At 51.7% G+C, this 22,289-nt stretch overlaps 1 protein-coding gene across 2 annotated transcripts in view; it reads left to right on the forward strand.

Annotated features, from left to right (window-relative positions):
* The window catches only part of Slc41a3 (solute carrier family 41 member 3), a 55,603-nt gene that overhangs the window by 26,462 nt on the left and 6,852 nt on the right, over nt 1-22,289 (forward strand). For both annotated transcript variants that reach the window (XM_028854610.2, XM_028854617.2), the window contains 6 exons: nt 1,793-1,900; nt 3,236-3,307; nt 11,557-11,701; nt 14,256-14,402; nt 16,091-16,235; nt 20,763-20,842. In XM_028854610.2, coding sequence (XP_028710443.1) covers nt 1,793-1,900; nt 3,236-3,307; nt 11,557-11,701; nt 14,256-14,402; nt 16,091-16,235; nt 20,763-20,842 — 697 coding nt within the window. The remainder of the gene's footprint in view (nt 1-1,792; nt 1,901-3,235; nt 3,308-11,556; nt 11,702-14,255; nt 14,403-16,090; nt 16,236-20,762; nt 20,843-22,289) is intronic.

Genomic DNA, 22,289 nt, shown 5'->3' on the forward strand with positions numbered 1-22,289 from the left:
TAGCAGCATCATGAAGGGCAGGGAGCAAGTCCAGAGTCAGGCTTGTTCTGTATGCACTTCGTCCTCAGGCTGTCCTACCCAGGGGAGGGGGTAGCAGACAGAGCAAGAAGAGCCCATTCACACATGGCGGGTCACTGAGGCTTCAGGAAGACAGTTCCATGGCCAGCCTGCACTGAGTCGTGACGTACCACCAAGCTGTGATGGGGAGGCTGGAACTTGGTCAGGAGTTCCCGGGACTGAGAGAGGGGAGAGCTGAAGGAAGAGGAGGTGTGTTAGTTCTCCTCGTATGTGGTAGGGAGAACGTGCACCAGGCTGTGGGGGAGGCAGAGGACGGTGGGTGAGGGCTGGAACAGAGAGCATGGAAAGGACGGGGTGTGTCAGGCAACCCTGGCCGGGGTAGGAGTATGTGTGTGGTGGTGTGTGTGCTCCGTGCCCGAGGGGTGCGCAGGGCTGATAGGCAGCTGCTCGCAGGCCTGAGGCCCCTGCTGCAGCAAACAGGCAGTAGCTGGACTGATAAGGGGGGCCCCTGCAGGTGGGGGGCCCCTGCCTCCAACATAGTCCTTCATCTGAGGGCAGGAAAAAGCTTGTGTTTCTTAAAGGGCTCATGTCATTATTATAAAAGATCCAAACAAATGGGTAAATTTTGTCAAATGCAAAGACATTTGCTAGAGGGAATAAAAGTTATGAGCGTGGTAAAACGTTCAGACTTAGTACTAAAAAGCTATGCACATTGAGACCACATTTTGCTCCTACACAGTCAATAAACGCAGGTTTAAGACATGTAGAACCTCTGACTGGTCCTTTCCCGCCACGCCCCCAAGAATACTGCTGCCTGGGCGTGACTCCTGCTCTCCCCAGAGGTGACATGTTTGTGCACCTTTAACTGCTCTTAGCTGGGGGAAATGAGGACTAGAGCCCAGGCCTCCTGACCCCTGCAGAAAAGGAAGAATTTATCTTTAGGCCTAGAACCTAGAGCCCTGCAATCTCAAGATTTTAGTCCATAGAGGTCATACTTAAGTCAGATCTGTGGGTATTTGAGGGCCAGTGGGGAGGTGGTTTCCATCGCCACAAATACCTCCTCTCTCTCCCAGCTTTCTTGAAACATCCCAGCTATTCTGCCTTTTCAGTTTTTATTGTTTTTATGTTTGAAGGAGATGCAGGGTCTCCATCAAGTTGACTTTTCTGTTTTGGAAAGCCCAGGGCCCATCAGGGTGCTGGGTGGTGACTGAGACCCTGACAAAGTGGCCCACCAGCTAGTTTTGCAGAGTGTTTCAAGGCCTCCCAAATTAAGAGAAATAACTCTGAATTGGTGACACATTCAAATTTCTACAAAACTGTTGTTGCATGCAAAATTCCCATGTCACAGTAAACAGCACATTTTCGGGCTGGACCTCTGGCCTCCATTCTAGTCCTGGAGCTTTCCAGGCCTCTAAGGATGGGAGGCAGGAGGGAGCTTGCTGGAGGCCACTGCTGCTGATTTGATTAATGGTATTTAAAATGTCTTGTTTTCTGTTTCATTTAAAACCGCTTAGGCTGGGCATGGGGTGGCGCACACCTTTCATCCCAGCACTCAAGAGGCAGAGGCAGGTGGACCTCTATGAGTTCCAGGATACCCAGGGCTATGTTGAGAGACCATGTCTCAAAAAACCAAAAATAAAGTAAAAGCATTTAGGACACTGCTGGGTCTCACAGGTTGATTCCCAGGGGTGCCAGTCATGACCAAGGTTGTCTGCGGACATCTGCAGAGCTGGGCCAACAGTGTGCCCTCACCTGCTTCTTCTTTCTCTCCCAGCACTGGTCAGTGTTCCAGGAGGTTAAAGACCTGCTGACGTTGGTGCCGCCCCTGGTGGGCCTGAAGGGAAACCTGGAGATGACACTGGCGTCTCGACTCTCCACGTCTGTAAGTGGCAGCTGCATGTCTCTGGTCACCTGCAGTCTGGGGACAGGATGTTCCCTTCATTTGGCTTCTCTCTGCAGCCCCCACGCACACAGGCTGTTCCGGTCTCTCCTCCCTGCTTTTTATGTGGTTTTCCATGGCTCCCCTGAGGGGCCAGCACAGTGCCCTGGTCAGATTTCTCCCTCGGCCTCGGTATCAGATGACTTTCCTGTTCCCCAGAGTCTGCCTGCCGCTGCCTGGACCCCAGGCCACACCCCGCACACATCCACATGAAGGCTTCTGTAGGCAGTATAGGTTCAGGGAGGATTCTGGGGGAGGGAACAAGGAGGGGGTCTCAGCTGCCCGTTAACCACCTCCATTCTTCAGACCCTTCCTGTCTCCTGTCATTATGGCTGTCTACACTTGGCTCTGTAGCCAACCCAGGTCCTGCCTCGGCCAGCTCTTCTTGCCTATCCCAGGCATCCCCGGGGTGGTTTTCTTTCCTTCCTGGTAATACAGAAGGTTTTCCCCTTGTTCCAATGGCCATTAGGCATCCTGCATGTGAGAAGGGCAGTAGCCAGAAGAAATACAGTGTGTTCAAGGGCCTGAGGAGAGAGTCCCAGAGCTGGTGAAGGACCAGGGATGTAGGCCTGCGATGTCCATTGTTCACTGTGGGGGGCCGGCATCTCCAACTCCTGTTATATAGTGCTGCTTTTCCACAAAAGAGGCCAGAGCAGCTGAGGAGATGGCCTGGTGCTCTTCCAGAGGACCCGGATTTGTTTTCTGGCACCCTCGGGGAAGCTCATAACCATTTGTAACTCAAGTCCCAGGGAATCTGGCACCCTCTTCTGGCCTTCACAGGCACTACACATACATGGTGCACAGCTATAACACGGGTAAAACAGCCATACCCAGAAAATTAAATAAACAAAACCTGGGGAGAAAAAAAAAAAGAGTCCAGGCCAATTCATAAAAGGCAGGGTGTATTTGAGGCCGGAGACCAAGTTAGCAGCTAAGAGAGCACACTGTTCTTTCAGAGGACCCAGGTTTGGTACCCAGCACCCATATTGGGCCGTCGACAACTGCCTGTAACTCTGGCTCCAGGGACTCTGACACCCTCTTCTGGACTCCTTGGGCACCTGCATTCACATGTGCCCATATTCATACACAGACACACGTATACACATAATTAAAAAGGAAATCAATCTTAAGTGGGAGCAGGTCACACCGTCCATAAAGCCAAGTGGCCTAATCCGTTCTGAGTTCTGACTTGTTTCCGGAGAGAGAGGCTGGCTATGCCCAGAGGACTGGCTTCTCCAGCCCTGCCACACTGACGCTGCCTTTATCTCTGTGTGCTAGGCCAACACCGGGCAAATCGATGACCGCCAGGAGAGGTACAGAATCATCAGCAGCAACCTCGCTGTGGTTCAGGTGAGTGCTGGAGCATCCATCAGTGCCTCCCCTTCCCCCTTCCCCCATGGGTCTGCAGCCATGGGGCTTTCTGGGTAATAAGGGGGAGGCCATGTGGGCCTTGTCCCTGTACTCTGGACTAAAGTTGGAGGACAGGTATCTACGTGTCCACCCATCTGTCCACTAGACCATATCTGTGGCATAGGGGAGATCATCACAGGGAGCCACCATACCTGCCTGGAGATGCCTTCAGGTCTGTGGTCCCCGCAGCTTCCCCATTACCGGCCTTCTAAGCCAGCTCCTTGGGGGATCTGATGTACTCAGCATTTGCCATGCCCTGCGGTTGCTCATGGCCTTTCTCCCACATGTAAACCAACACCCATGTTTCCCCGGGTCACTGGTGTTCCCGGGATGGACACACCAAGTTTGCTTTCTTCCAGCGACCTCACTTAATCTTTCTGGGACCTGAGGGATGCTTCCCGCCTGGAAATCCCCCCATAAGTGCTGTTCTTGCCGCTTAACCTGTCCTATCTCAGCCTTTGCAAGAGGCCGGCATGCCCGCCTCATACCGTGCCTCCCTCTGCCAGGCCCTCTGAAGCCAGGGTACCCAAGACAGGAACAGATGAGGGCAAGACAGGCCCAGGCAAGAAGGAAGGCTGGACATACAGCTGGCTCTGTAGGGACTGTGGTCCAGGGTCTCTGAGCTTCTCTGGTAGGCAACCCCCGGTAGCACAAGGGATGTGGACTGAGGTCAACCGGGTAGTCCTGGCCAGGGTTGTGTGTCCTCGTCTGTTGGTGACACCTATTCTTCCTGTCGTCCAGGTCAGAACCCTGCCTCTCCCAGAGGCGTCCCCCAAACGTCAAGTTAGAGCTGGTCTCGTCATCCCCTCCTTGCGCTCGGCTCTGCTGAAGGCACCGGCCTAGCCCACTGCGGCGGAGGAGTGCTGCCTGTGAGCTTTTCTGACTTAGTCAGGCTGCTTGATAAAGACTGTGACCAAAAGTAACCTGAGCAAGAAAGGGTTCATTTCATCTTACAGTGTTTAGTCCATCACTGAGGGAAGTTGGGACAGGAACTCAAGGCAGGTACCTGGAGGCAGGAACTGAAGCAGAGATCATGGAAGAGCACTGCTTATTGGCTTGCCCAGCCTGCTTTTTATACAACCCAGGACCTACCTTCCTAGGTGTGGCACCACCCATAATGGGCTGGCCATGTCAATCATTAATGAAGAGAATGCCCCCACGGACTTGGCTACAGGCCACTCTGATGGGGGAGGCATTTTGTCAGCTGAGGCTCCTGCCTTAATCGCTGTTCTGTTGCTGTGAAAAGTCACCATGACCAAGGCAAGAAAGCATGGAATTGGGGGCTTGCAGCCTCTCCTTCTCGGGTACAGTGTGTGTACCACCCTCCAGCCCTCTCCCTGCCCACCCTGCCGTCCATTATCAATACCGCAGCTGCACACAGGAAGACATGGTGCTGGAGAAGTAGCTGAGAGCTACATCCTGATCCTTAGGTAGAAAGAACAGGGCCGGGCATGGGCCTTTGAAACCCCAAAGCCCACCCCGCCCCGCCCCCTGCCCCACCCGCCCCTGCCCGCCCCACACCCCTCCGCCCCGCCCCCAGGGGCACACTTCCTCCCACAAGCCTTACCTCCTAATCCTTTTAAGATTATCCTATCCTATTCAAGAGTCACATTTCCTGTGACTAACCATTCAAGTATATGAGCCTGTGGGCCATTCTTGTTCAGACCTCCACGGTTCCTTTTGTTGACAAAACCACGAACCAGGTCCCCAGCCCCCAGCTTGCTCTGCTTTGCTTCCGCTGTGAGGGGAACTGTTTTGCATCCTCCATGATGCCGCCTTGCCACAGGCTCAGAGCAATGGGGTCAACACACCAAAGGCTGATCCCTCCAAAACTCTGAGCCGAAGCAAACCTCCTCTCTAAGTTGAGTGTCTCAAGGAGTTTGTAATGGCTGATGGAAAACTAACTACCATTCGGCCATTTCCCAGGGAGGACTGGTCCGTCCCACCTGACCAGGTTGGAAACCAAGTTACCCTCTCCCTCAGAGTTGCATTTCAATGGAGCCCTGTTTCTGCTCCTCCCTCCCTGCAGACGCCAGTAGACCTGTGCCTCTTGCAGCTGCTTCTGTCTGTGTGGAAAGCCAGCGGATGCCTCTTGCTCTTGGCTCTGCAGCTCCTCTGTGTAGAGGAGCCCTGCCTCCCTCAGCAGCCCTGCGTCCAGCTGGAGTGGTCCCCTCTTGCTGCCTTTCCCTGTGCAGTCCGTCCTTGAACAGCTCTCCTCTGTGCTTGCTGTTCTGAATTGTTCAGACTGAATATTCACTCTAGTCCCAGCTCTATGCTGCCCCCAGGTGCCACCCCTCAGTCCTCTCCCTCTTGAGTGTGTGGTGTGTGTGTGTGTGTGTGTGTGTGTGTGTGTGGTATGTGGTGTGTGTGTGTGTGTGTGTGTGTGGTGTGTGTGTGTGTGTGTGTGGTGTATGGTGTGTGTGTGTGTACGTGTAGTGTGGTGTGTGTGTGTGTGGTGTGTGTGGTATGTGTGTGGTGTGTGTGTGTGTGTGTGTGGTGTATGGTGTGGTGTGTGTGTGTGTGTGTGTGGTGTGTGTGGTATGTGTATGTGGTGTGTGTGATGTGTGTGTGTGTGGTGTGTGTGTGTGGTGTGTGTATGTGTGTGGTGTGTGTGTATGGTGTGTGTATGTGTGTGTGGTGTGTGTATGTGTGTGTGGTGTGTGGTGTGTGTGTATGTGTGTGTGGTGTATGGTGTGTATGTGTATGGTGTATGGTATGTGTGTGTGTGGTGTGTTTGTGTATGGTATGTGTGTGTGTGGTGTGCTATGTGTGGTGTATATGTGTATGTGGTGTGTGTGTGTATGTGGTGTGTGTGTGTGGTATGTGGTGTGTGTGTGTGTGGTGTGTGTGTGTGGTGTATGGTGTGTGTGTGTGTGTGGTGTGGTGTGGTATGATGTGTGTGTTTGTGTGTGTGGTATGTGGTGTGTGTGTGTGTGTGTGGTGTGTGGTGTGTGTGTGCATGTGTGCGCGTGTGTGGCCCTCCAGTCCTCTCCCTCTTGGCTACAGTGGATGTGCCTCCCACCCTACTATCCCGGTCCATGCCCTCTCTTGCCTTCTGTACCTGGGCTGAGTCTTACAGGCCAGAACCAAGCCTGTGGCTGAGTAGCTGAGAGATGAAAGCAGCATTCAGGCCCATAGCAGGGGGTCAGGTGAGGGGGTAACAAATGCCCAGCACTGGCATGTGGCTCCAGCCTTTCTAGAACCTTCCCCATAGAGAGCTTCAGGACTTATGAAGCCTTCCTGGGCCTGGCTAGACTTACATTGTAGTTGGATTATTCTTTGGGCCAGCAGCTCACTAATAATGATGCAAGACTTCATATTAATTATGAAAGCCCAGCCTATAGCTTGTTCCTAACTAGTTCTCATAACTTAAATTAACCCATTTATATTAATCTATGTTCTATCACATGGCATTACCTCTCTTCCATCTTGCACCTCCTGTTTCCTCTCTGCATCTCCTATGTGCCTAGATTCCTCCTCCTCTTCCTTTCTCTCCCCGGAAATCCCGCCTAAACCTCCTGCCTACTTATTGGCCATTCAGCCTTTTATTACACTAGTCACAGCAGTACACCTTCACACAGGGTACAGATATCCCACCACATTACATGCTGCTTCAGACATAGCTTACATATGACATGTTTCTTCCATTTTAAAAGGGCTTAACTTTGAGTCACAATTTAAAAACCTTCAATGTGTCCTCTCACTTAAATGTGAAACCAAAGGTGAAATTCTAGAATAATTTCTAGAGTTTATTTGACAGTTTCTCTCATGTGTTCAGTGTACCTTGAGCATATCCACTCTGTTTTCACCTGCACCTTCCTGAACACCACCCACACATCCCTCTCCCCTCCATGCCCTCCCCGCTCTTTTATGGTGACCCACTGAGTCCAATCAGTGCCGCCTCCTGGAGCAGTGGCTGGTCTTGTTGGCGCGATCTCGGGCCGGTGAACATAGCTCTGCAGTGAGTTCATGAGTGCCGTGCCTGGAAGATGGCATTTCACAGCTCTTGTCCCACCCTCCTGTTCCAATGCTCTTCTGCCACCTCTTCTGTGACATTCCCTGAGCCGTGGGGAGGCTAATGTCCATGTCTTGGATAGGGCTGAGCACTAAATAGTCGTTTATTCTCAGCATGAGACTTTTTTGTCTTTTATGTAGATGGGTATTTTGTCAGCATGTGTGCCTGTGTGCTATGTGCATGCCTGGTACCCATAGAGGCCAGAAGACGGCATCAGATCCCCTGGGACAGAATTACAAACAACTGTGAACACCATGAGGGTTGTGGGAATTGAACCTGGGTCCTCTGCAAGAGCTCAAGTGCTCTTAACTGCTCTTAATCATCTCTCCAGCCCCTCAGTGTGAACTTGTGTAACTTCTCATGGTGTGTGGGGGCTCCCCAGAGAGACTGAAGACAGCCACCGAGTACCCTATGCCAGACCCCCACACCCTTGCTCTGTCTCAGGAGCCATAGCCTTGTAGCTGGAGAGTTCCTCTCAGGGTCCCACCAAGCCCCTGCAGTCCCACAGCCCACTTATATTCCTTATAAACTGTATGGCCATGGCAGGCTTCTTGCTATCTGTTCTTCTATCTTAAATTAACCCATTTCTATTAATCTGTACCTTGCCACGTGGCTCGTGGCTTACCAGTACTTTGCATTCTGCTCCTCATGGTGGCAGCATCTCCTGACTCAGCCTTCCACTTCCCAGAATTCTCCTCTCTCTCTGTCCTATTCTATGCTTCCTGCCTGGCTACCGGCCAATCAGCGTTTTATCTAGCAATCAATCAGAGCAACACATTCACAACATCCCCAGCATAGCCTCAGTTCTCCGTAGACTTTGTTTTATTTACTAAGTGATGCTGGCATGGCTACATTCTCCTTTCCATTAAGGCTTATTATTGTCTGTCTGTCTGTTAGAAGAGCTGGAACTGGAGCCCAGAGTCTCACATGAACTGGATCAGCACTCTGTTACTGAACCACGTGACCTTCTATACAGTTTTAAGCTTAGATTTTTTTCTACACAAAATAATCAGGCTGTTGAATATTGAGTAACTTGTACAAGCAGTAGCGTGGCTGCATCCCTGGCTGCTCCGTTACCTTACCAGGATGAAAGTATCCCTCCAGAACTCCCTGTATTCCCCATCTTTATGTACATGCCCATGGAGACCTCTGACTTACGGACATGGAGTTCTTTTCTGACATCTCATCCTGTGATGACTTAGCCTCACTGAGCAGCATGGCTACAGCAGTGTGTGAACCACCAGCCACTCCTGTCTATTTACTGTTACCCCAACTCTGGTCACACACGCAAATGCCTCTCTGGAAGAGATGCTAGGTCCCCAACGCACCCCAACTCCCATTCTAGTTTGTACTACCGTTAGTGAACGAGGACCAACTTCCCACGTACTTGTCAGTACGTTTCCTCTTACCACCTTTCAGTCTTACCTAGCGTATAAGTCTGTTTTCCGTCACTGCGACAAAGTGCCTGAGACATTCCACGTGTGCGGAGGGAAGGTTTGTCTTGGCTCACCGTTTCCTAGATTACTGTCGCTATTGGGTCCATAGTGGTGCATGATGGAGCAAAGCTATTTTATGATGTCCAGGAAGTAAATTAGAATGAGAGTACTCTTCTAGTGACCTAAGATCTCCCAAGAAACTGCCTCTCAATGATCCACACACCGTCTTATAGCTGAAGACCAGACGTTGGTTATGGGCACTCTGGTTGGGATGGTGTTGGTTAACTTGGGATTCTTGTTGTTATACTCATTGCACAAGCCTCTGAGGACGTTCTGAATTCAAAGTAACAGCACAAGGCCTGAAGGATAAAGAACAGGCATTCACTAACCGTATGTGAGTATTTGGGCCGTATGCTTAGTGCCAGACACTGAGGAACTCCAGCATCCAGTGACATGCTTCCTATCATATTCTACTTAGAATCGTCCTGAAAACTAGGGGAGTCAATTATGTTCTCCATGACTCCATGGTATCATTTATCATATAGGAATCATATAAATTTTATATATAATATACTATATATAGGTGCTTTTTTTTCAGTACAATTGAACCACATGCATCTAGGTGAGTGCTCTACGACCTGGCCGTATCCCTGCTTTTATTTATTTGCTTTATGTTTTGCCCAGGCTGGCTTTGAACTCACTCTGTGGCCCAGGCAGGCCTTGGTCTGTGACCTCGCCTCAGCCTCTAGAGTAGCAGGTACTGTAGGCATGTGTTACCATGTCCAGCTTTGTGCTTTTCTTTATTGGCTTTATGTTGCATTTTTAAAAGAAGGCCTTTGCTGGTCCGAGATCTCTTTAAACATTCGTTTGGTATTTGCTAGGTCTCTCTTGATGTCTTGTTCCTCCTGCCATGGTTCATGTGGGAACAGACATGCACAAACCATGGCAGACTGCAAAACTCTTAACAGACTGTCACATATCCCTTTAAGTCACACCTTGGCGTTTAGTGTTTAAGGGTGTGTGTGGGGGGGGTGTGTTCCACCTTTCTCCTGGTTATAGTCACTCGGTTTCCCTTGCCCTGGGTATTTAATATCCACTCTCTGAAGTCATGCATCCAGGATATCCCCTCTTCATCCCCTCTTTGCTAGCCTCGTTTTATAGAGCGGTGTCCTGTGCTCACTGTCTGGCTCCCTTCTGGCCTATGGTCTGAGTGTCTCTTTCTGGAAGTGCTGCCCTGCCTTTATCTCTCCAGCTTTATGCGCATCTTGATTCATATTGTACAGTGTATCTGATATATGCTAGGAATTCCCCCGGACCTCCTTCCACTAAAGTGTCTTGGCTCTGCACATGTGGTTACTCATCTCTGGGCTTTTTGAGTGAGTCATCAGGCACCATGAGAAATCTTGTGGGGCTCTGGCCGGGATCACATTGGTTATGGGGACTCTGGCTGGGATCACATTGGTTATGGGGACTCTGGCTGGGATGACGTTGATTAACTTGGGATTCTTGTTGTTATACATGTTGCACAAGCTTCAGACCTGAGTTTGATCTCCAGAACTGACGTAAAAAGCTGGGTGTGGTGCTGTGATCATGAAGTCCAGCACTGAGGAGGCAGAGACAAGAAGATCTCTAGGGCTTGCTGGCCAGCCAGCCTCACGTGAAAACAGCCCCAGGTCCATGTCTCAAAGAATGAGGGGTGGGGGCCACGAGATGGCTCAGCTGGTAAGAGCACTTGCTGCCAAGCCGATGACCCGAGTTCAATCCCTGGGACCCACATGGTGAAGGAAAGAACCAACTCTACAAGTTATCCTCTGACCTCCACATACACATGTGTGCCCCTCACCGGCCACACACAAAATATTATAAATAGACAGATAGATCAATGAATAAGTACATACATACATAAGTAGATGAAAAACTCAAATAGGGGCCTGTGAGATGGCTCAGCACGTGCAGGTTCCTGCAGCCAAGCCTGAGGATCTGAGTTTGATCCCAGATACCCACATGTGGAGGGAGAGAACTGACTCCAGCCAGTGGCCCTCTCACCTCCGCATGTGACCCCGACCCCTCTCACAAAAATAGTGAAACTGCAGTGGACAGCTCCTGAAGAGCGATCCCCAAGAACTCCCCTCCGACAGGTGCACACACGTGTGCTCACCTGCTTTTCTTGTCCACAGACATCACAGGGCTCCGCCTGTGTTCCTCCACCCTTTGGTAATGGGCACCATTCCACACAGACATTCTGAACTCGGGGTCCTGATGCTGCCTCAGACCTGGGCTCTAGGTGCTGAGGGACTTTAGTGGCCCAGAGCCTCGTGCTCCAGAGGCAGAGAAGTAGCTGTAATGATGATGTGAGCTGGGGACAGGACAGTTGGGGCGTGAGGCAGGCATGTGTGATAATGCTGTGGGTCTGGGAGGCCAGTAAGTGGCTACTATCTGGGTGTAGAGTACACACCTGGGCCAGCCTGGAGCTCTGAGCCAGAGGCAGGCGTCCCTCTAAGACCCTGTTCCCCACTTGCAGGTGGTATCTCCCATGGGACAGAGGTAGACAGGGCGGCTCTCCATGGAGTCACCTTGGAGGGAAGTGCTGAGGAGAGCTACCAGTATGGTCCAGGGTGAAGGGTGTGAGGTAGTGATGAGGGCCTTGTTCGATCCTTGAGGTGACCAGGAGTCAGAAGGACAGGGAGGGTGGCAGTGGCCAGGGAACCTTCTCATGGGTCTGATTTCTGTCTTGGCAGGTGCAGGCCACCATCGTGGGGCTCCTGGCTGCGCTGGCCTCCCTGCTGCTGGGCGTGATATCCCGAGAGGAGTTGGATTGGACCAAGGTGGCAGTGCTGTGCACGAGCAGCGTCATCACTGCCTTCCTCGCGGCCTTGGCCCTAGGTGAGCCATGCCCCAGGCAGCCCCAGGCAGGCCCAGGCAGCCCCAGGCAGGCCCATGCAGCCCCATGCAGCCCCAGGCAGCCCCATGCAGGCCCATGCAGGCCCAGGCAGCCCCAGGCAGCCCCAGGCAGCCCCGGGCCTGCGTCTCTGCTGTTGTGTTCAGGTTCCCAGAGAAATGATCCCTGAGGCTGGGCGTTGTTAGTGTCGAACTTCAGGGGTCTTGGAAGTGGGTGGGAAGACCTTGCTAGGTCCTCAGTCTGCCCTGTGTCCTCTCAAAGGTGTGTGTGTGTGTGTGTGTGTGTGTGTGTATGTGTGGAGAGAGAGAGAGAGAGAGAGAGGGAGAGAGAGAGAGAGAGCGAGCATGTGCATGCCTGAGGCAGCTCTGTTGTCCAAGGTGTGCTTGCGTGTGTAATGTGTGCATGTGTGTGTGAGTATATGGATGGATATGTGCATGTGTGTGTGTGTGTGTGTGTGTGTGTGTGTGTGAGAGAGAGAGAGAGAGAGAGAAAGAGAGAGAGAGAGAGAGAGAGAGAGAGAGAGAGAGCCTGTGTGTGTGTGTGTGCGTGCTTGAGAGAGCTCTGTCGTCCCTTCCCTCGGCCTTGACAGACCTCAGTTTATCACTCCTTGCAGAGGTCAGATACCTGAGCATGGATGGCAGCTTTCTTCATCTAGCTTATTGGCCTCTGCATGTCAAGAGTGGGTGCAGAGCCATGTGCAGATTGGCCCACAATTGTAGCAAGCCTCCTGCCTCGGCTTCCTGGGATTCCAGGCGTGCATGATGGTTTTTGTTTTATATATATATTATATATATATAATTTTACAATACCATTCAGTTCTACATATCAGCCATGGGTTCCCCTATTCTCCCCCCTTCCACCCCCTCCCCTTACCCCCAGCCTACCCCCCCATTCCCACCTCCTCCAGGACAAGTCCTCCCCGAGGACTGTGATCAACCTGGTAGACTCAGTCCAGACAGGTCCAGTCCCCTCCTCCCAGACTGAGCCAAGTGTCCCTGCATAAGCCCCAGGTTTCAAACAGCCAACTCATGCAATGAGCACAGGACTTGGTCCCACTGCCTATTGCCTCCCAAACTGATCAAGCCAATCAACTGTCTCACCTATTCAGAGGGCCTGATCCAGCTGGGGCCCCTCAGCCTTTGGTTCATAGTTCATGTGTTCCCATTCATTTGGCTATTTTTTTTTCAATAATTGAGTAAAACTGAAATTTATTATAAGCCACAGTCGTCCTAGGGACCTCCATGCTATATATATATATATATATATAGCCTCTATGGTTCTATGGGTTGTGGTCTGATTGTTCTTTATTTTATATCTAGAATCCACCTATGAGTGAGTACATACCATGACTGTCTTTCTGGGTTTGGGTTACCTCACTCAGGATGATTTTTTCTAGTTCCATCCATTTGCCTGCAAATTTCATGCTTTCATTGTTTTTCTCTGCTGAGTAGTACTCCATTGTGTATATGTACCACATTTTTTTCATCCATTCTTCCGTTGATGGTTTTTTAAGAAGCGTTCCCAAACCAGTGGTGTCCTTTATGGGGCTTCAGTGGGGCCAGCACCGAGCATTGGCTCAGCTGTAATTCAGGTCCACGTGGAGCTGGAGCTTAGAGAGAAGGTACAGGCCTCTGGTTTGGTCACACACAGGGCACAGTGTGGCAGGTGGTGACGGCATTAGCATAGCCTTGAGAGTGAATGTAGTCGGTTTTTATTTTTAATTTCATTCATTTTGTGGTGCTAGGAACCGAGCGCAGGGCCTTGCTGTAATTATTTTTAGGGCCACAGGATTCTAAGCAGTATTACATTCTAACAGCCAAGATACAGAATGTTTTGAAGACCCAGGGGGTTCCTGCTGAAGAAGGCTAAGGCCCAGCTAGGAATAATGGAGCTTGCAGGATTATAGGGTAGGTGCCCTCAGAGGGACTGAGACCCTGGAAATGGGTCTCTCATCTCCCAGACAAGCCATGAAGCCCATCACTATCTACATGTGTTCATTAGAGTCACGTGTTCCGCCCCAGTGCCCAGGGACAGCATAGCTGAGCCGCTGAGATAAGGGACCCCCAGGATATCTCTGATATCTGGGCTGAGCCCTTCACTGCGTATCCGTCTGCCCTCCCTCCCCATCATCCATTGGTGCTTGGACTTAATAAATGTCTCACGTATCGGTTGCTCAGAGGACCCAGCAGGTAGTGGAGATTAGATGCCCCTGCCCCTGAGGCTCCCGATGCTCACAGCATCCTTGGAGTAGCCCCCCATGCAGCAGAGGCTGAGTACTGAGTCGTGTCACTCTAGTTCCAGGTGGGGTGAGAGGCCAGGTGTGTCTTCGGGGTTTCCAGGCCACCCCTGGCCACCCTCACCGGTCCCAGCCAGTGACAGAAACTCAGGGAGGTGGGCAGCCTGCTGAGCATCCAGACTTCGTCGTCGATAGCTCCAAGTATTTATTGAGTTTCTGACCACCTGCTTGACCTCTCAAGGGGCCTCCAAGCCAGCTCACCACCAGCGGCTCCCTGGGCCTCCCCTCCCCTCCCGCTGCAGGAATTCTAATGATCTGCATAGTGATTGGTGCTCGGAAGTTCGGGGTCAATCCTGATAACATCGCCACGCCCATTGCAGCCAGCCTGGGAGACCTCATCACGCTGTCCATCCTGGCCCTGATAAGCAGCTTCTTCTACAGGCACAGAGGTAGGGAAGGCGCCCGAGGAGAGGAGGGGGCCTACCCAGGTCACCCCAGCCTGAGCGGGAGCCGGAGTGTCATCCTCAAAGAAAGGAGCCAGGGTGCTGTGGAGCCCAAGCCTGCAGATGGGGACAGGGAGGTGGGGGAGTGGGGGGCACCTGAAGTCACTCAGCAAATCCGGGATGGCTGGAGACACTGAGTGTGGAGGGAGCTGAGAAGCTCAGGGCCGCAGATGTGGGGCTGTCAGTTTCCAAGGCTGCTCCAGCGGCGGGCGTGTCTGCCCTTCAGGCTGGGGCCGGTGGAGAAGGGTGACCTGGTGCTGACCGTTGTTGGAGGCAATGTCTGGCACAGCTCAGTGCCCGGTGGGAAGAAGGATTCATTCGGAGGTTTGAGAAATAACTGGTGGATGCAGACTACTCAGTGTGGCCTCCACTATACTCTCTGGCCAGTCTGGACTGAGTCCTGTCCTGTTAGGAGACAGTGAGGAGCCTCGGAATCAGATAAGATGACCTAGTTGTACTTGAGGCCAGGCTGAGTTTAAAACAAGATTTGCATAGGAGTTAGTTATTTGCATTTGATTTGCAAAGCAAATCAGAGCGCCACATCCCCCCCCTCCCCTCTCCTCCCTGCCTATGCTCAGGAAAGCAGTGGGCCTGACCCTAGGAGACAGGTCTTCACTGACTGGGGAGTGAGTTAGCCCACAGCGGCCAGGAGCAGTCAGGAAGATGCATGGCGGAGCTGGATGGCGGGAGCTGGATGGCTCCTGTCAGAAGTTATGGAGATCTGGAGCGCCCTCCCAAGTGTCTTGTTCCTTCCTGAGTCTTAGTGTCCTGCCTTCCTTCAGGCTCTGGGGATGGTACAGAAGCTGACCGTATTTACCGTGAAGCACTCTGTTTATAGCTAGCCTGGGACACCTGGGGCAGACGAAGGGACCACAGTTGTGTGCTGTGGAGAACGAGGAGGGGGTGTTCCCAACGACACCACCCAGACAAGGAGAGTGGGACACAGATTGTGCATGGCCACCTAGCATTAGGGGCTGCTCAGGAGGGTAGGAACAGGATGAAAAGATGATGCTAGAGCAAGTCGATGTTCTGTGCACATGTGGCAGGTGGAGTCAGAGGAGGCTGGAGAGTAGAAGCAGAACAGAAATGAGTAGTGCTTTGGGGCCTCGGCCCTGGGTGAGCGGCGCCCTGACCTCCTAGCTGGAGGTGACTCTGGGACACGAGCAGCAACCAGGGCAGCCTGATCCATGCTCCACAATAGTATGGACTGTCTCAGCCAGGAGAAAGCTTCCTCCCAACTCTGCCCCTGTGGTTATGTATCCGGTAGCTGCCTCTTGGCTCCTCTGGGCTTCTTTGGTACCTCCGAGCAGGACGATGGAGAACTGCCATACACGTGCAAGGCTGCCACCTGCTCAGTCTCTGGCCTCGAGCTGGGTATTGTAGCATCGGGTAGGGAAGCCTGATCAAGGTTCTTGACCATTGCCAGGACACGAGAGAAGTGAGGGGGTGTGGCAAGAGAGAGAGGAGCCTCTCCAGCTGCTTCACAGCTGCTCTCTGGCTGTGGTAGGATGGCCCTCTAAATGGCAAGTGCCTTGGTTCCACACTTAACCTCTTGATTGCCAAATGCCACACCCCAACCAGCGCCCATCTGCCATCCTTGGCCATATGAGCTATGTATGTCTGCTTTCCCTCAGAAACGTGGTATCTGACGCCACTGGTCTGTGTCGGCTTCATGGCTCTCACCCCTCTGTGGATCTTCATTGCCAAGCAGAACCCGCCCATCATGAAGATCCTGAAGTATGGGTGGTTCCCCATCATCCTGGCTATGGTCATCAGCAGGTGAGCAGCGTGGAACAATGACCCCTCCACTCTGTGACAGAAACGCCTGACGGAAGCAACTTCAGGGAGGGAAGGTTTATTTTTCTCACTATTTCAGAGGGTTCGATCTGTGATCATCTGGCCATGTGCTCTTGTGGCCCCAGGAGCATATCCCAGAGAAGTGCTGTTCACTTCAGAGATGACCAGGATACAGGAAGAGGCCAGGCCAAGATGCAACCTCCAGGGAGTCACTTCCCTAGTGACGACCTCCTTCTAGCTAGGCCCCCCCCTCCTGCCTTTTACCACCTCCTCACAATGCCAGATTATTAATCCACCAAGGGATTGATCCATCCATCAAGCCAGAGCCCCGATGATCCGTCATAATCAAATATCTCTGAAATGCCCTGATAGACACATGCAATACTGATCACTTGGTGATGCTAATCTGGTCAAGCCAACAGTCGAGGTTAACCATCACAGGCCAGGCAAGGTACCACACACTCTGGAGGCACAGGCAGGTGGGTCTCTGTGAGTCTGATGCCAAGCCTGGTCTGCATAAGGAGTTCAAGGCTGGCCAGGGCTACATAGTGAGACCTTAAAAAAATAGCCCTGACAATCTTGTCAAGTTTACAGACAGACAGATCATTTCAAACCATAACTTCCCACTGTCACTCCCAAAGGCTCACCTCTGTCTTACAACGCAGAATTTGTGCAGTTTAACTCCAAGCATCCCCATAGTGCTAGCAATTCCCACGTGATGCAGCAATCTAAGCTCAAGGTCGCTTCTGAGACTCCAGACTGCAAGGCCAAAGGCAAGTTGTGTGCTCCCAACACACAGTGGCTCAGAGAAAACATTTCCATTGCAAAAGGCGGTGAGGAGCCAAAGTAAGAAAGACATGGCAAGGCAAACGTTAAGTCTGAGGCCGCCTGTCTGTCATCTGGGACACGGTGTCACGACACCCGCCCCAGTAGACTTGGGAAGTCCAGCCTCTGTGGCCTTTCTGTCCCCTGCCCACAGAGCTTCCTACGCTTGCCTTCTACATGCTTGCAAACCAGTACCATGTGCTCAGCACCAAGGTCTGCCACTGGCTCAAGCCGTATTCTTTTGTGTACAGCAGCCTCTGGGCACCGAGGTGGTTCACAAAGACACTCCCCCGGCTGCATAAACAAGGGAGCCCCCCAGGTCTTCTCAAGGGACTGCCATTCAAGTGAATTTATAATTTAACATCTTGGAGCCTGGGACGGGTAGGGTCTGGTCAATTCCTGAGGTGCCCTCAGGCATTTTCCGTTGTCCCCGTTCAGAGTGTCTGGCTTCTCCTGACTCACTCATCCCCAGCCACATCCTCTGTCTGCAACTTTCCTGGGGTTGCCCATTTCCCCCAGATCCTTCTGATCTGCTTTCTGCACCCATCTGTACTGTAAATCCAGCTGAAAGCAGCCAGAATTATTGTACCACAGCCTGAGTGCTGCGATGCCTTAGCATCGCCACCGAATAAGTTATTTATATCCAGCCCCACCGCTTTCAGGGCATACACAAAATAAGCAAAATTCCATTTCCCACTTCGTACATGAGTACATTTTATTTTGATCAAATTCACCCCTCAGTCTTCCACCTCCAATTCCTCTAGGGTTTTCCTCCATCCCTGTCCCAACTTCATGTCCTCCATAGATGGATGGATGGACGGATGGATAGACAGACAGACAGACAGACAGAGATATCCATCTCTATATAACCTACTGAGTCCAGTTACTGTGGCCTACACTCAGGTGGGTGTACGGATGTCCACTGTAGCATGGGCAGCCTACCAGGGACCCCAGCCTGGAAGGAAACTGACTTCCTGTCCCCGACAGCCATTGATGGCCCGTGGCTTCCCGACTAGGAGTGTGCGTTATGAGTCACCCTTGTCCATACTGGAATATTGTTGGAAAATTCTTTGCCATTCATGAATGGCTCCTTACTCAGTTCCCAATAGCCCTCATTCCTGTCCAAAGCCTCACAGGAGCCGGTTCTTTACTGTCCAAATTCCCGTGGCCACTCTGATCTTCCACTAATTCCACTTAGAACATTCTAGGCTTCCCTAGCCCACTTCTCCACATTTCCCCGACTTCTTCCTCACGTCAGTTCCAAAGAGCTCAGGACCATGGTGATATCGGTGACTTCACACCTCTGGTGCTACTTTTCCCTTCGGTTGCTGTTTTTGAGACTGACAGAAACGCAGGACAGTGTGGTTTAGAGGGTTCAGTACATGGTTGGTCAGCCCTGTGCTGCTGGGCAGGGCACGGGGATAAGTCTCTGTGTGTGGAAAGCCGTCCACGCCATGGTGACCATGAGGCAAGGTCAGGGCAGGGTGTAGCCCCAGGGCCACATCCCCAGGTGGCACAGCCAGAGGTGTGCCTCACCAGTCTACAGGTGTTTCTTAACCCGGTCAGGTTACTCAACAACTTCCTCCCTCCCAAGAGCCCTGGAGCACTCAAAGTGAGGGTGGCCCGGGTGCCCTGGGGCCAGGTCTGGTGTGGCCCCGCCACAGAAGCTGTGCTAAGTCCCAGTGTGAGTGAGCCTCACACACTGCACTCTGTGAATCCTCACTTAGGCCCCACCCACTCTCCTGAAGCCACTTAAAGCCACACAGGAGAGCCGGCGGCTGCCGGGAGAGCCGAGGCTGGGCAGAGCGTGGAGAGCTGCATAGCCCAGCTCCGTGCCCTGTCCTGGGGCTGTGGAACACCGGCTGTATTGAGACTCCTGTGCAGGTGTCTGAGGGTCACCATCGCTGTGATAAGACACCATGACCAAAGCAGCTTGGGAGGGGAGGGTTTATTTCAGCGTATAGCCTACGGTGCTAAGAGGAGTCGAGGCAGGACCACAAAGCAGGAATCGAAAGGCAAAAACTGAGGTAGAGGCCGTGGAGAAGTGCTGTTCACTGGCTTGCTCCCCATGGCTTGCTCACATTGCTTACCCTCCCTCCCTCCCCCCTCCCTCCCTCCCCCCTCCCTCCCTCCTTCCCTCCCTCCCCTCTTTCCCTTCCTTTCCTGTCCTGTCCTTTCCTTTCCTTTCCTGTCCTGTCCTGTTTGTTTTTTGAGACAGGCTTTCACTGTGTAGTCCTGGCTGTCCTGGAACTCTGTAGACTAGGCTGGCCTCGAACTCACAGAGATCCGCCTGCCTCTGCCTCCTGAGTGCTGGGATTAAAGGTGTGTGCCACCACCTCCCAGCTTCATATTGCTCTCTTATACACCCCAGGGTAACCTGCCCAGGGGTGGCACCGCCCACAGTGGGCTGGGCTCTCCTGCATCAGTCATCAATCAAGAAAATACACCACGGACTTGCCTACGGCCAGTCTGATGGAGGCATCTCCTCAATGAAGATTCCTTCTTCCCAGATATCTCTAGGTTTGTGTCAAGATGACAAAAGTCTCCAGCACAAAAGGCTTCAGGGTCGGTCATCCTGGCTGCAGGGAAACAGTTCCCACCCATGGTCACTACCCCGCCTAGCTGTTGGTGGGACCCAGAGCTGTGGGGTTGGTCCCGCCATGTTTTCTGGTAGGAAACGTTGACAGGGACTGCTGTGGTCCATTCTGTCATGTTCTAATACATATCTCAGGGCAAAGAGGCTATGGTTCAGTTACCTTAACTCTGGGGTTTGCTTGTTTGTTTGTTTTAGCTCTTTGGTTTTGGGGGCCCACAATCCAGCTCCCAAATAAATACACAGAGACTTAGTCTTACTTATGAATGCCCAGCCTTTTCTTAGCTTAAATTTTCCCATGTACCTTTTGTTTCTGGGCTTCTGCCTTTCTCTATTTTGTAGATCTTTCTTTACCTCTTACTACGTTCCTGGCTGCGTGGCTGCATGGCTGCATGGCTGCGTGGCTGCGTGGCTGGCCCCGGCATCCTCCTCTCCTCCTTTTCTCACTCCTCCCTCTTCTTCTATTTATTCTCTCTGCCTGGAAGCCCCGCCTATCCCTCTCCTGCCTTGCTATTGGCCATTCAGCTCTTTGTTAGACCAATCAGGTATTCTAGGCAGGCAAGTAACACAGCTTCACAGAGTTAAACAAATGCAACATAAAAGAATGCAACACATCTTTGCATCATTAAACAAATATTCCACAGCATAAACTAATATAATACATCTTAAAATAATATTCTACAACACTTTACCCCTACAGTATTCCAAGGCTACTGACAAATACTGACCTACTTTCTCTAAGGCTCTACAAAGTCTGAGAGGTAGAAAGGCATTTCGTAAACTCCAGCTTCTGGTGGAAGCAAGGTCTTTGTCAGGGGGCTTGGTGTCTCATCCCATGGCGGAGCCGAGCCAGGAGGACCCGTGCTGCTCGTGGCCTTGGGAAGGCCATTATTTCATAGTGGGTTGCCATCATCCAAAGGGCCTTCTGGAACAGCTGAGGCTTGGAATAAAGATGGAGACATGATATGAGGAGACGGCTGGGTTGCAGCAAACGTTCTGTGTAGGGAAGGGATGATGTTGACCAAGCCCAGGAAGGTGGCCTGTGGGTAGTTGGCCGGGCCACTCTAACGTCAGCTCCATTCTTTCCCCAGTTTCGGAGGCCTCATCTTAAGCAGAACCATTTCTAAACATCAGTTTAAAGGCATGGCTGTCCTGACTCCCGTCATATGTGGTGAGTGCTGGGTGCCGCTCCTCTTGGGGGTCCCTGGACTAGGTAGGGACTGAACACCAGTGTGCAGCTTCAGGTTCTGAGGGGGTTGGGCAGGCTGAGCCTGAACAACCTACAGATCTGTTAGGCTGGGTTTCCTCAGATGCAAAGGATCTGAAGGGACCCCAGAGCATATGGGGAGTGAAGCATACCGATTTTATTGTTTTTTGACAGGGTCTCACTTTGTAGATCAGGCTGCCCTAGAACTCTTACGTAGCCCAGGTTGGCCTTGAACCCATGGTGATTATCCGCCTCTCTCAGCCTCCCTAGTATTACAGGTGTGAGTACCAGGCCAAGTCTTCTTTGTTTTAGAGTCATTGGTGGCATTAAAACTCAGACATTTCTGTCTTCACCTTAAAAGTAAAGCCCACAACAGTAGTGGGTTTACTCTCTGGGCCTGGCAACAGCCAGCATGACTGTGTGATGCTGCGCCTCAGCCCCCACAATTCCCTGCGGTCCTGCACGGACTCACTTCCTTTCATTGCCTCACTGCCCATGGTCTGCAGGCATTTGGGTTGTGACACCCTGACTCCTGGCTGCTCAGAGCGAAGTCAGGCAGGCAAGGTGCACTGGACAATGATGGAAGTGGGACTGTGGGAGGCCATTCCTAGCCTAAAGGGACTTCCACTGCCCTGTCCTTCTGGCCATGGTGGCTTGTGGGAAGCTGGATCCTGGTGACCAGGGAGCCGACAGGTTAAGAGAGGTTGAGAACTGGGGTAAAGAGCTGGATCTATAAACATAACTAATTAATTTCTTTCCTTCCTCCTTTTTAAAGTTGTGTATGGTCAGGAGAAATGAATGTCCAGCCATCCTTTCTGACTGCAGGTTGATGGCTTTTCTCCACTAGGGTCATCCATGTGGCCGATCTCAGACCCTGACACACACACACACATGACTGTAGACGGACTTTTTTTCCCACCACCAGCCCCAAGTAACAACACGGAGACTTCTTAGTAACTGTGAAAGCTTGGCCTTTAGCTTAGGCTTGTTCCTAACTAGCTCTTATAACTTAAATTAACCCATTTATAATCTGTGCTCTGTCACATGGTGTTACCTCTCTTTGATTTTGCACCTTCTGTTTCTTCTCCATCTGACTGGCTACTCTGCCCTTTTTCCCAGAGTCCTCTCTGTTCCCAGAAGTCCCACCTATACCTCCTGCCTAGCTATTGGCCATTTAGCTTTTTATTACACCAGTCATAGCAATACATTTTCACACAGTGTACAAATATCCCACAACATTTACCCCTTTTTGTCTAATTAAAAAGGAAAGGTTTTAACTCTAACATAGTAAAACTATATACAATAAGAACAAATATCAAGTAAGAATTACATTCACAATGTTTAGTCTACATGTAATTGGCAAACTGAAAGTACTTTATTATCCTATCTTAGTGAGTCAAAAGTTTTATAC

The sequence above is a fragment of the Peromyscus leucopus genome, chromosome 3 (genome assembly GCF_004664715.2).
Source record: "Peromyscus leucopus breed LL Stock chromosome 3, UCI_PerLeu_2.1, whole genome shotgun sequence".
Taxonomy (NCBI): domain Eukaryota; kingdom Metazoa; phylum Chordata; class Mammalia; order Rodentia; family Cricetidae; genus Peromyscus; species Peromyscus leucopus.